Consider the following 14,922-nt stretch of genomic DNA (forward strand, 5'->3'; position numbering starts at 1 on the left):
ACTGCTTCTTCAAAGTTTGCCATGTTCCTTTTATCAGAGAGGAATCAAAACAGGGGAGTTTCTGTGTGGCAGACTCTGCCAGAACTCACCCTTACTTCATGAGTATTAGTGTCTCATTGGTATCATCACACTGATTTTTCTCTGTTTTCTGCCAAGGGGTTTTCCTGATTCATGCAACTAACCACTTGTCAATCAAGGTGCAATCTGCAAGTCACACAGTGATTTCCAGTTTCCTATAGAGTCCCACCCCACCTATTTCCCTTTGGAACATAGGACTAAAAGTTTCAAGCTGAATGACTGGCTTTAGACGGTACTTCTTTGAGTCTTTTCCAAAGATGATGTGCTCTTCAAAAGAAAATTTGGTTCACACACAGGGTTTTTAATATCAGAACAGCTGCCAGGTCAGTGGTGCACAACACTCATGTAATACTGAAATAGTTATTTCAATACTAGTGTAAAAGTGGCTATGCTACTATACAGGTGACTTATGCCATAATAGCTTTATTCCACTTCTTTCATGGAAGGACTTCATTTGTATAAAGTTCCTTTATTTTGCTATAACTTCATCCACTTTAAGGGAAGATATACCACTTTAACTCTTTTGATCAATGCTAGAAAGCTACGGAGTTTGAACTAGACAAACCTGACTTTCTGACTGGTTTTGTGCCAAATTAAATATGTCAGTACAGAGTGGGAAGTTAATTTCTATTTGACAGAGCTGGATTAACAGGATTAATCACCCTTTGTCCATATTCTGTGGGTATAGTATTGACAGTCATATCTAATCATCAGCTACAAGGTTATAGTAGAGCATTACTAGCCACTTCTAGAAAGAAAGGTAGCTTTTTTCACCCATGTTCTTAATACGAGTCAGGAGTCCAGGCTTGCATATTCTACAGAATCTGTCTAACTACGATATCCGATGATATCTGGAAAGAGGTGACGTGAAACCTAATTTGGATTGAGAGAGAATGAAAGATATTTGCTCCACATTCAAGCAGAGAGCGTGGGCGTGTGGGTGTGTATGCATGTAATTTATTTCCTGCTTCTTCTATACCAGTCAGCAAATAACAAGAACAACCCAAATTATTATTATTATATATATAGGCATGCTTATATAATCTCTGGTTAAAGATTAAAGATACACATTCTTCTTTTTTAAAAGAAAACAAGTTGTTTATTAAATCATAAGGAAATCAAAATATACAACAGGGTATCATTCAAATGCTAGTATGGATTAAAATGTCAGTCCCGCAGTTCCCTGTTTGAGCAAAGAATAAACCAACAGAAATCTGAATTTTCCATAAAATTTATTAATGACAGTTACTACAGGAGTTTTGTAAAGCAGGGAGAGGCCTGGTCAGTCTTAGGTTTGGTTTTCATTAGGATTAATTACAGATATAAATATGGACACATATCTGAGGAAATAACTGAAGGTTTTTTCTAGCATCTGCAAAACATTAATAATATAAGATTGTAGGTACACCTTCTTGAGTTAGTACTAAAGTGGAGATACTGGTGCCCCCTTGTGTTTGTATTAATACCTTAAGTAATTTTCCTTTGTTAACCCACCTCCAAGTCAAGAAAGAAACTGTGTTTCAAATCATTTAAAAGCCTTTGCATTTTAGCTTTTTAATTTACATTAATAAAATGCTAACCAATCTGAAGCATGATCTTGTAATGAATCATTGATTCTTTTATCCAATTGTCCTTGCTAATTAAAGCAAACCATAACAGGTGGGATGTTGTTTTTACTCTTATGGTGAAAGTTTATCAAAAAATGATAAAATGATCTCTTCCTCCCCCCACCCCGCTTCCCCCCAACCCCCGCTTTAATGCTCTAGGTGAGAATATCTTTGCTCACTGCTTTGCCCCACAAACTGTATTCCTTGTATCACATGCACTTTTTCTTTCTTTCCCCACTTCAACTGCAACTTTCTTAGGTTTTGAAACATTCTCTTCCCACTCGACTTAAATCACCCACAAAACCTCTCTTGAATAATAATACTACATGTTGCTTCTCAGTGACCTTTACAGTTACTTACTAGAGACTAGTGAACAAATTCTGTAAATGATACACCTCAAATGTACACAAATGTTTGCTTTAGCTGGAGGCACGGCCCTCTTTTGATGACAGCCATATAAAGAAAATAATGAGTCATCTTCACTGCAAGAGCACTTGTGGAAAGCCACTGATTCTTCAGCAGCCAAGCATATCCATTACTTGGATTTCCCAGCAGGTACAATAGACACTGGATCTGTTTGCACTTCAGCATCAGACATCTTTTTGGGACCCTAGAAATAATACAGAGAAATATGGTTGAACATTTTGGGACATTTGTTCAGTCTCGAATTATGTTTTAAATCTTTGCAAAGAGACATTTCCCATTCGCATTACCACCTTCCTCCCTTACTAAAAGTACAACTGACACCTGCACAGGTATTCTTTCCCGAGTAGCAGCAACTATAGCTAAACCTGGGTGCTGTTGTTGTATATTCTTTCCCTGACCAGGGTAGAAGGGAGTTGCTTTTAGACAACTACACTAAGTAAACATGCTATGTGCATCCCTGAGTCAATAGCAGGGGTGGGTAAAGTGGCAGATCTGGCTGGCAACCGGGCTCCATTTCCCAGCAGCTCCTGCCCACATGGTTGGGGCCAGTTTCCATGGAGACCCCAACCACAGCTGTGCTGTGATAGCATGAGGCTGGAGCTGCCATGGAGACTGGCCCCGGCCGCGCTGGCAGGGTGTGCAGCAGGGCAGGGCTGGGGCTGCTCTGGAGCTACTGGGATCTTGTGACAGAGGCAGCTTGGTCTGGTGCCATGGCAGAGCCACAATCTGCAGCCTGCATGCTCTGGGCAGGGGCACGGTTGTAGTGGATCACAGTTCTGCCCCAGCTCCTTGCAGCAGAGGCAGTCTGATCCAAGCTGCCCCCACTGCAAGATCCCAGTGGGGGGGTGTCCAGGAGCCCACCCAGGGACCCCCATATATCCTGCGAGCAGGGGCAGCCCTAGGGACCACAACCAGGCTGCAGGGAACAGGTGACCATGGATGCCTCTACTCCCTGACTGCAGTTGACATGCCTGTGGCTGATGATGATGGGGGAAGAAGGAGGGCAGCATGCTCTCCTGTGCCCAGCAGCTAATCTGGGGTTGCCCAACCACTCGGCTGTGCTCGACAGTCTCTGGTAGCTGAGGGAGTCTGCTGGGAGGTGTGCAGGAGCGCCTCCAACCTGCTGGCCTTGGCTAGTGCAGGCAACCTGCATGACCCCCCTGCCCAAGGGTGGACACATGTTCTGTTCACTCCTGAACTAACCTATGCCACTTACAGAAACCCAGATAAGTTTGATCAATTCTTCCTTAGGCTTTTTGAATGTCTATACTTAGCCTCCCACTTCACACAGTGGGCTCCTAGTTCACACTGATTACTCAGAACTTATTCTGGTATAACACCAGGGTGAATCAAGCCCTGACTTCCTCACCTTTAGGAAGAGAAACAACAATAGATGTTTTTACATTTACTAGAGCCAGCATATACGTGACTCTGGTTGCTATCCATTTTTACTTTCTAGCTTTAAAAACTGTACCAGAAACCCCCAATGTGTCAAAGAATGCACCAGCATAAACCCTCTGTACTTTTAGGTTGGCCATGGTATAGACCGCTGTGATTGAATTTGGACTACTTTGTCTAGAAGTGGATGGCTTCTAAGTGATTAAGTCTGGAAGGCTACTGAAGATGCTTCTTTTAAAATGTATTGCTAGTGGTAACTGATGGTACCTTGTTCTTAAATAGCATACAGACAACACTAATCATTTCAAAATGTATCCAGCAACTCAAAGCGTCTAGACAGCAATTAAAAGATTGTATTAGAAGATTAGCTTGCAGACTCCCAGCTGTACCTGTGCCTGTGTGCTACAGGAAGATATTATTGTCATTTTTAGTTTGACCAAGGAAATAAGACATTACTGTTTGCCCTACTTCCTGTAAATAACACAGTTACACAGGAAACTCATTTCTCATAATTCCTATTTTGACTCACTTAGCATATTTGCAGAATTGCTTCATTTTTGGAAGGATTGGCCTTTGATTTTATGAAGTAGGGATAAGAGAGTTGATCATAAAAAGATGAATAGGTGGCAGTGTCTTGTGAAGTACTGTAATATATCAAATCCTTCTGTTTTAAACATTGGATATTCTCTTGGCCAGAAGGATGAGATCATCCATGTCCTTTTTTGGACAGCAATATCTGCTAACCACCTTCAGACCAGGTGGTTTTTCCAATCTCATTGTTTGTTTTTGTTGCTAGCAGGCCAGGCCAACTACCATGCTATCAATCTAAGACTTTACACTCTTAAAAAGGAAGAGCTAATGTTACCCTGACAATGGAAGAGGGAAAAAGTTATTGGTACTGGAGGCCCCGGTTAATGCAATGAAAGAGAATGCACTGCCAAGCCAAGTTGTATCATACATAAGATATATAAAGAAATAAACATGAAAACCGCATCGACTCCTTCTACTTTCCTTTCACTCTTCATATTTTTTAACTAGAGCTGCCCCTTCATCCCCACAAACAGATTTCACCTGTCACTGCTAGAAACATTCCCTCTACCCTTTGTCAAAAAAATCTTCCCTGCATCTCTGCCTCAGAGTCTCCTCCTTTATAATGTATCATTTGAAAACATATTCTCCTGCTTGCCCATACCTCCTCCGATCTCTTTGCAGTGCTTCTAACTGTATACCTAGAAATATAGCTGGGACGTTTTTGAATGCTGACTGAATACAGGACACCCTACAACAGGGGTGGGCAATTATTTTGGGCGGAGGGCCACTTACTCAGTTTTGGCAGGCTGTCGAGGGCCGCATGCATAGCCCTGCCCCTTGACAGGTGCCTTGCCCTCTGGTCATCATCTTGGGACCAATGCCCCAATGTCTTGGGACCAATGTCCCAGGGCCAGCATCGGTGGGGCCCAAAGCAGGGCACAGGCTGGCAGGGGTCTGTGGAGCCGGGCTGGGCTGCACCAGCAGGGAGTGGGGAGCTGGCCTGGCTCCATAGAGCCCCTGCTGGCTGGGACCCCAGGGGCTCCTGCCACCCTGCTCTGGGCCCTGCCGGCACTGGCCCCAGGGCACTGGTGCAGACCCCGTGCTCCTGCTGGCTCCCCGCCCACTCATGCCCAGTGTCCCCCAGCCCCATGGTACAGGTGGGGGGCAGCACACAGCCCCGACCCCCTGCTCGCTGGCAGGGAAGAAGCTGGTGCTGAGCATGGGGAAAAACATCCCCTTGCCTGCCCCATGGCTGGTGCTCCCTACTGCAGGGACACACATCCCACATGGGGCTGTCTGGAGCAGGCACAGGCAGCCCTATGCGGGCTGCAAGAGGCTACAGCAAGGGGTACTGGCCATGAGGTGAGTGAGGGGCTGCTTTTTCCCATGCTCAGAACCAGCTTGTAACCTGGCCCCACTGCCAACTTGGGCTCCAAGCTGGCTCTGGGCTTGCCCATTGGCGACAGCAGCTGCCGCTCCCCCACTTGCCGTGCTGGGCAGTGTTGGCTGCTGCTGCCCACCTGAAGCTTGTGCGCTGGGCAGCCCAGAGGCAACAGTGGCAAATGATGCTCAGTGCAGCAAGCAGGGGGGCCACAGCTGCTGTCACCACACGCAGCCCCGACGGGTGAGTCCAGAGCCGCTATGGAGCCCAGGCTGGCAGTGGGGCTGGGTCACAAAGCGGTGCTGAGTATGGGGGGGGGAAGCAGCCCCTCCCCACCCCATGCCCGATGCTCCGTGCTGCAGTTGCTTGCAGCCCACCTAGGGCTGCCTGTGCCTGCTCTGGACATCCCCACATGGGCTGCAAGCAGCTGCAGCCCTGGGTGCTGGCCACAGGGCAGGAGAAAAGCAGCCCCTCCCCCACCCCGTGGCCAGTGCCCTGCACTGCAGCCACTTACAGCCCGCAGGGCTGTCCGGAGCAGGCACAGGCAGCCCCATGTGTGCTGCAAGTGACTGCAGCACAGGACGCCAGCCACAGGGTGGGCAAGGGGCCGCTTTCCCAGGTCCCAGGCCAGAAGCCCCCACTGGGGCTTCCCCTGGATCCTACTGTCCTTGGTTCCTGTCATTTTTGACAGGAACCAAGGGCAGATGACTATTAATTTTCTAAATTTTTTAGGGGCCCCATGGGCCAGATAGAATGGTGTCGCGGGCCAAATGTGGCCTGTGGGCCATATTTTGCCCACCCTGCCCCACAACAGAAAGTACTATTGTAACAAATACAGAAGCCCTTTTACACTCATTGGCTTCCTTGACAATTTTAACTAAGATCATTGGTATTTAGCCCAGAGCACTTAATTTCAGCAGAATCCAAACCAAGAAAACAAATTTTTGTTATCTTTAGAAATAACAGAAGTAGTTAATATTTGCTCTGTTCCTGTACAACCCATGCTAGAAAAGTATGGATTTCTCTTTCCCTCCAATTGACAGTAATAAGTCTATAACAGCTTCCCCCTGAAGACTTTAGCTCAATAAGAAATTCATATCTTCACATCAGGCACTCTCAGGCTCAAACCCAAGGTAAGGCTTGCTCCTCGTATTTATAGCATGAGACATGCCACTCATGATATGAGTCCTGTTACGCAACATATGCACACACACATAATTGTGCATAGTGGAAAAGGATGTGAACTAATATTTCACTCTAGGACTCCAAGGCTATGTTCACATGGCCTCTGGAGACAACCCAGGAGTGCTGCCAACAGACACATCCTGGCCACTCATGCTACCCCCGATTGTTCAAGTTACATCGTAAGCAGAATAGATGCTTTAGAAGACTGAGAGGGCCAAATAAGCACATGCCCAAGCTGTCTACTCTGCCTAATTTGGGGCATATAGAGGTAGCTAAGAGTATGCAGAACCAGTTAGAGACATACACACTACCTTAGGTACCAATATTAGTACGGCAGAATTAAGAATATTGTGCTTCACAGACATCCTATAAGTGATATGCATGCTAGATGGCAAAGAAAATTATTAAGTGGCTTCATTATTATTAAAAATCAGATGAAAATACTTAATTTCCCTTCCGCCCCCACCAATATGCATTTTTTTAAAGTGCAAATAATACTCTGCAGTGCTTTTCTGTGAAATATATGAAGATTATGATGTGGAAAAGCATCTGCCTCATATTATTCAATACAGCAGGTTCACTTGATAACTTAATGTTCTGACAGGGCTAGTTTTCAAATTGGCATCAACATTTAAAATGCAGCTTGTTTTTTTCCTCTTTCAGGCCGTGAAATTTGGCTTAGTTTTATTCTTTTTCCTATGTGTTTTTTGAGCAGGGAAGGCAAAGGAAAAAAAAGGGTTTTTAAATATCTCACAGGGACCAGACTGAGTAGGGACCACTACGGGTAAAGTAGTCACATCACTGTGTGTTCTCCACAAAAATGGAAATACATGCTGGTGTCCATTTTGCATGTGGGCTATCCAAAGATATGACTGGCGCCGGAGTTCTTGAAGTAAAAAATGACTCTTGTCTCTTTTATGAGAAGGAGAAAGGAGTCAGCTGCAGATGTTTTAATTCTTTAAAAAAAAAAAATCAACTGCAATCTACCCTCCTGGCATTGACCTCTTGGAAGAAAGTTTGCCTATTTGTCCCATGCCAAACCCATTCAGAGGACTAATCACCCTTTGTCCATATTCTGTGAGCATAGTATTGACAGTCATTTCTAATCATCAGCTACAAAGTGACAGCAGAGCATTACTAGCCACTTCTAGACAGGAAGATTTCACCCACTCTTTTCTGAACTTCTGCATCGATCCCTATAGCCCATTAGTATGGGTGTGTCAGAGGGAAGCAAAAAAAAGTTGCACCCATTGCACGTCTTGAGCAAAGGACTAGGCGCATTCTCCAGAGAGCTCAGACTTGCGGTCTTCTGAATCTTTCCAAAAATCTACCTTTTGGTGCTGTAGAGACATGAGCATCCTGCCCGAGCGCAGAACCCAGCAGTGAAAACAAAGCACGCACATGGGTTTCCAAGCTATTTTCTACCCGTTCCATTGCTGGTTGGCAGCTGCGTCCCCAATTTTCCAGACCTCTGCCTGAAAGTGAGCTGCTCCCTGGCCCCTGTCCTGCACTCACTGCCACGGAAGTGCAACCCTCCACTCAGATAGCCCACCTAGAGGCCATGGCATTGCGCACCTCTACGGGGACCTCTGAGCAGTCTAGACCAGCTCAAACTTGCGCAACCCTATGGGAACCTTGGGCAGCGACACCGTCTAGACCAGCTCAAACTATTTAAGAACAAAAGGTGAAGCTAACGTACAAGGCCCTTGAAAAAACCTCCAAGAGACTGTCTCTTCTCTGTCTTCTTGAGGGGCGTTTCCTTTGCGGTGTCTCCTCCGTTCTGGATGGAGTCAGTCTCGCCTGTATGCTGCTCTCTGGAGTCTTGCTGATCTTTGGTTTCCTGTTTGTTACCTTTCTGCTTGCTCAGCTCTGCTGTAGACTTCTTGTCTTTCGAACTCTCTTTGCTCTTCTGGCCCACAGGTTCACTTTCAGCTGGGGCGACTGGCCTCTCTGTGGAGTCTGATGTCTAAAGTGGTTTCAAACAATGGTTATTTTTAGTGGGAAATGGAAACACTTTGCCAGGAGGGTCCCTAAATATAGTAACAATTTAAGACCACCTGCCGGGGAGCAATTCCGTTATCCCACAGGTTTGCATTTACAGAGGTAGATCCCGATTCCTACAACCCTTAATTCAGGTAGTCATTCCAATGAGATTATTAGTATAGACAGTGTATAGTGAGTAAAAGCTGCAAGGTCAGGCTCTTTCTGCCTTTCCTTTCATATATTTCTATGATGAAGGTGCTTTAGCTGGCAGAGCTGCATATGCACAGAAGGATAGAATCACATGCACATATCCATAGCTGCAAAGACATAAGCACCTTTGCATCTCTGTAGAGGTACAAAGAGAGTCTGAAAGCAAAAAGGAAGGGGGAGAGAGAGGCAGAGAGGGAGAGAGAAAGAGGAAGAGGAAGAAAGAGAGGGAGAAGTGCCAGGGTGCATAAAGCAGAGGTAAAAATATCCCCTCTATAAAATTACAGCACTTCACCAGATGATTAACACCCCGCGATTTGGCCCTGGTAATGTCATATAACATTCTTCATCGAATTGCTAAAAAAAAAGAGACAGCAAATACTCAGTAGACAAACAATGTTACATAGCACCTAAGTACAAGAAATACTGTACAGGAAGTATGAGAACTCTGACCCGGAGAAAATGGCTAGACAGGATTAAAGTTCCTAAACCAAAATTTCAACCTTGAAAATAAATGGAATAGCACAATGACACCGCCAGTTCATTTCTAATAAGACACTTGCTTGCTGAGGGGATTTTCTTTTTCTGTGTCATACAACACCAAAACCATGTTAGCTCATTTGTTCAGTTAAAAAAAAATTTGGTAAGGAAACGGACAAATTTATTGTGTTTTAAATTGACTCAAGATCTTGCATCTGCAGTCTGGAGATGGCTCACTAGTTTAATAAGCTACTGCTTTGCTATCTTCTGTAATTTTATCATCAAATTCAAAATATAGGAGCTGTTCAACAAACACACCAGAAGTTGTGTTAAAATCTCAGCTTTCATTAAAAACCAGAAAACCTTTTTAACTATCATCATTTCAGAGAAAACCTTTAACGTATAAACTCTAATAGCTCAAAAAACAGAAGGCAAATAAAAAACATTGTATCTCAACCCTTTTATTTAAAATCTGTCATAATTTTGAAACCAACCTCATAATATAGAGGTTAAACTTAAAAAAAAATCAAGGACTGGCAGTACTGAAGAGGCTCCATATTTAAGTTTCCTTTCTGTCCTTTCTATCTTTTAAAAAACGTGTAGGTTAGGGAGCCTTTGATACAGACCATACTAATTCTCCCGATCATTGAACAGTTTATTTCCCCCATAAAGCTATAATATTTTCTCTATATTTTTCCTTCCCTCTTGGGCAAGCACTCTTTCTAATTTTATATAAAAATCAAACCACTATTTTATGGTTCGTGCTGTAGCACATAAGATGACACTACAAGAAATGGGGAAATATTATAGAGTTTATAAGGTTACTTGTGCAAAAGCACGGCACAGCACAGCGACATCAGCCGTGCACTTAGAGTTTCTTAAGGCAAAGTCAGTAATCTTGGAACTGTGGAAGAACTGCCAGATCTGCCTCCACAGGGAACGATGGTACCTGTGCCTCGTAAGTCTGGCACTTGTGCATCTAAATGGGCTTTCTCTAAGTGCCGAGAATGCAAGATCTCTCCTAGCATGTAAACGAGAAATGTTTCATAAAACCCAGTTTCACTGTTTATCTTCATTCTTATGGATTTACGTTGTCAAACAAGAAGCACTCAAATGCCTCCCTGTCGCTTTGTTTGACAGATCCTTACCGGAGCTTGATTTTTTTTAAATGTTAGGATTTGGTGGGTTAGACTTACAAGAGCAGAAAATAATTGAAGAACAAAAGCTCCATCGCTATTTTCATCAGATGTCTCCTACCTTAACGGTCTAAGGAATGCTTCTGGCCCTGAAATCAATGAGTGTATGTGCAGGGTCAAAGTTAGCATGAAATTTGCTCGGTCTTGCATATAACTATTTTTGTGAGTGTGGTGAGCAAGTTTTGACCTTTAAACTATTTAAAGCACCATCTATACCTTTTGTAAAGCAAAAGAGGGGGGGAAAAAAAACAATCAGGTGATCTCTGGGAGGTGTTTCGTGTTCATTTTGAAAGGCAGGAAATTGACATATTTGATACTGATGGGAGTGGCAGCAGACATTACAAAGAGAAACCAGTGAATAATGAAACACGTGATGCTTCTCATTTTAAAGGCTCATCTCCACCTGACAGACTCCACTTATTCTCTTCAAATTAGAACTTGCAGGAAAAAAAATATTGACAGATTAACAGGATTAGGTCTTTAAAATCCTATCACATTGTTCCAGGGCCTGATCAAATTCCTAACGGAAAAGTCACTGATTTTACTTGGCAATGTCAGAGCCATGAAGACTATACTTAATCAGGCAGTTTAGGCCCAGGCTGTAAGGTTTATTAAGCGATTTTCAGACTTAAAGCTTCCAAATCTAATATTACGGGAATGCTGTTTTCTGATTTCTTTTGTTAAATTTCAGTGACAAGGCTTTTAGAAAAAAAGGTTATACTTTTTCTGTAATGTTTCCCATCAAATAATAATCTTTCTAATTGTTCATGAAGAATAAAATTAATCCAGAATAGCACTGTCCACATTGCATGAAATTTAATACATAAATAATATAGAGGGCATAAAGCAAAGTAGTATATAATAAATTATTATTAAAACATAAATAATATAGAGGGCATAAAGCAAAGTAGTATATAATAAATTATTAGTAACATAAATATATTTTATGAACACAGGGGAAATATTTTGAAAAAATATGATTTTTTTTTTTTTACCTGATAACAAACCATTTTAATTAACTTCACTAGGACATAATAAAGAGATGGGATTGATTGGGCATGCTATCATTCTGCTGCAATTGGCGATTTTTAATTTAAAGAAACCAAGAGATACATAATTGGAAATAAGCTACAGAAATCCATCACCAAGAGATGAATAAATTCAGACACTTACTTGGTAATTGGGGTTTGGCCCATTTACCTCTTCTGAATTGGCTGTCCCTGCATCATCTTTGACTGACTAAAATAACAAAGGATTACAGGTCTTGCAACTATTATCTTTTTTTAGGCACATACTCAACATAAAAAATATCAAATAAAATGAAGGTTTGTTTTAAGAATATTATTCCAACATGGTTAAAACAAAGCAAAACACCACATCAAATGATCTGCACTATGCCTTTATCGCTACGGTAGATTGTTGTATATCTATTTTACTACAGCACTATTGTCTTTAGCAAGGCATTTCTCTGTTGACGATCTCACAATATGATAAATGGGATGTTGCTATCATTCCTGCCATCGTAAGTTATGAGGGGAGCATTTCCTGTTAACAGCTCTCCCTTATAAGGTCATCTTCAGCAGAACTGTACTCTTTGCCTTATTTCTACATATTTGCTTAATATGTTGGCTAACAATTAAAAACTGCTGGGGTCTACAGATGGTTTGCCATTGCTGTACAATTTCTTTCAATTTATTTCTTCTGTGCTATGCTTTATCTCTCAAAGGAGCATGTGCATCTAGGCAACAACCTTTCTTGGCATCAGCTCTTCTTGGCTACAACAATCAAAGCAGACCCTGAAGCTGTAACACAGGCAGCTTGTTCAAAGTAAACCTTGACTCTCATATATATTTCTCAACAGTGATCCACTGTAGCCATGTTTCAACAAAACAAAACAAAAATCCTTGATAAAATTCGCTTTATGGGTGGACGTTGCAAAAAAAAATTCATTATGGCTATGCTTAGATTTTAGGTTACAATTTTCGTGAAAGAAAAAAAAGTCACTGGAGCCATTTATAAATGTAGCATTTGACGTGTAGACAGGAGAGGGTTGCTTAAAAAAAATTGATACAGTATTGTGTAGCCATAGAGTATTAAAGCATAACAAAAACCGTAGTATTTCAAAGTACCTGAATTTAAATGTCATTTTTCATTGCATAAGTTCAATGAAAACAATGAAAGGATATGACTTTTGCTCTAAAGATAGATCAGGTGGATTGTGGTTTTCTGTAGCTCGTAGATTTGTCACTTGTAGCACAACACTATTCGCTCAATCCTATTTTCAGTCTCTTAGTGAGGATCTGCTTTCACTGCATGATTTTCTCTCTCTCCAGCCACTGAAAAATCAATACTAAATAGTGGTTTGCTCAAAAGTTAAAGAATTCAGCAATAGTTTGTTATGAGTAACCAATCTGGGGACAGTATTATTTTTTTAGCAAAGTATCTTTGCTCAGCTAATAAATTACATGTTTATATTCATAATGGTTGTTATCTGTGAAAGGCTGAAGAAATGGTGGAGGAAACTCAGTGTGGTCTGTCTTACATTACAGTCTCGTAACCTAGTCCATGGTGTATGAAGATTGCCTAGAGATAAGATCTAGTTTGCATTTCTGTTGCAATGCTTCTTTATATGTTTGAAAAAGAACTTGCATAATGTTAAGAAAGTTTATGCAGTAATACGAGCCATTCTGTTGCATTTCATTTAAAGGAAGGACTGCTGTGGCAAACCTTTTGCAATCACACATCATTTAAACTACTAATTACTATTAGTAGATCATAAATAACTATGGCATAAACCCTGCAATCCACGTCCAGGCAGAATTCCAATTTATTTCAATGGAAGTTTTATATAAAATGACAGAATTTTACCCTAGAGAAATTCTGTCATCTTCTGCCACACTTTGATCAAGTTAGAAGTGCTGTGGATTGGTTCCCCAAAGTGTTTTCAGCTTTTATCGGCAAGAAGGCGAGGTAGCATGACCTGAGACCTTTGACTGGAGAAGGGCGGAGAGCAGGGAAGAGCCTTGCTAAATATACAAGTTGTATTTGTGTGAGTTACGAACTTCAGTTATATTTGGGTTAATGTAAAATACCCATAGTTATACTTAAAACAGGAAGCTGTTCCTGAAGGGTTGTCTTTACTTCCCCTATGCGAACACTCTCTTCTGAAAAAAAGGGTTTTTTCCCCCAGAATAATTACTCAACTTTGCAAGTTTATTATTCCAGAATAGAATAACTTTTATTTCAGAGTAGAGCATCCACATGGGGAACTATTCTGGAAAGGTATGTTGGAAAATTTCCCCGGTTTAGAAAAAAGACTTGCCAGAAAATGAGGTTGGTAGCTCCACCCATTTTGGTATGAGAAAGAGAAGAATTTCATGCTGCCAATGTTTCATCATAATATCTACAGAGATTTCATGTCAAACAATACCTACATAGTTTTGATGAATAAAGTACAAGTGGCATATTTTCCAGTGCCAAGACAGGATTTTACATTCTTGTGTGATTACAGCTATAGGCCTATAGTTAGGCATAATAAGGGTAATATTTCTTTGTGAGAGGGTTAGACTGAGTGGACTGCATCACACCATCGCTTCTCTGGTGCTCCCAGTAGTTATTACAGGATGGAATTATTGGGGGAAAAAAACAAAAATACAACCTCCTAATTCTTGTAATTGCATTTAATTCTCTCCAGGTGGGCATGGGCACAGTGTTGCCTTACTGAATCTACAGACAGCTTGGAAGAATAGCTCCATGAGAGATGAACTACCCTTTCATATTAAATCCCAAGTCTAATCAAGATGGTCAAAATATCAACAGCATTAATTATAGCAATGCTGTTCCCTGGAAGAGAAAAACCCAACAACCACGTATGCAAGGCTTGTGATCTTGGTGCAGAACGAATAGAGGATACCAGGTTTTCCCCTCCTGCTGCTACTTTGCCAAGAGTGTTTTAAGGTAGAATGATTTCCTTGGGACCGAAGAGCCAGAACTGTCGGAAACTTGATTCAGAAACAAACTGGCAGAAAGCGTAGGTCTTTATTAGGTCTGCCTGTGCTGTTTTGTTTAAAGGAATAATTAAAGAGCCTGGAAGGTGAGGAGGAAAACAAGAGTTCATCCACAGCTGGACTTGGGCGGAGGAATTATTGTACGAGAAAGAAAAACGATCAATTAATGTAGATGTATGTGTTTTGTTTATTTGGGCCTTGTTTAGCATTGACTGATGTCTGCCTTCACCACACTGGGCAAACCTCACCTCTCACTCGTTTCGCCAATGACATGTTAAAAATAATCCCGATGTCTCCTTTCCTAATATTTTGTGCATTACAGATGGCAAATCATGTATTCTGGGGCATTTCCTAGTGGGCACACAGGCAATGAATAGCTTATTTCAGTTCCTCTATGAAACAGTGACTCTGTGAGTTATATAACAACTGAGGACTCTTCTCTT

The 14,922-nt window shown here is 41.9% G+C and overlaps 1 protein-coding gene across 1 annotated transcript in view; it reads right to left on the reverse strand.

The window, feature by feature from the left end:
- Nucleotides 1–1,163: 1,163 nt before the first annotated feature.
- The window catches only part of BCAS1 (brain enriched myelin associated protein 1), an 81,411-nt gene continuing 67,652 nt past the window's right edge, over nucleotides 1,164–14,922 (reverse strand). Inside the window, exons 11-13 of the mRNA XM_090020630.1 lie at nucleotides 11,646–11,711; nucleotides 8,306–8,572; nucleotides 1,164–2,295 (exon numbers count right to left, since the gene is read on the reverse strand). Coding sequence (XP_089876756.1) covers nucleotides 2,221–2,295; nucleotides 8,306–8,572; nucleotides 11,646–11,711 — 408 coding nt within the window. The 3' untranslated portion in view covers nucleotides 1,164–2,220. The remainder of the gene's footprint in view (nucleotides 2,296–8,305; nucleotides 8,573–11,645; nucleotides 11,712–14,922) is intronic.

This window comes from Crocodylus siamensis, chromosome 10 (assembly GCF_052110815.1).
Source record: "Crocodylus siamensis isolate JL-2025a chromosome 10, ASM5211081v1, whole genome shotgun sequence".
Taxonomy (NCBI): Eukaryota; Metazoa; Chordata; order Crocodylia; family Crocodylidae; genus Crocodylus; species Crocodylus siamensis.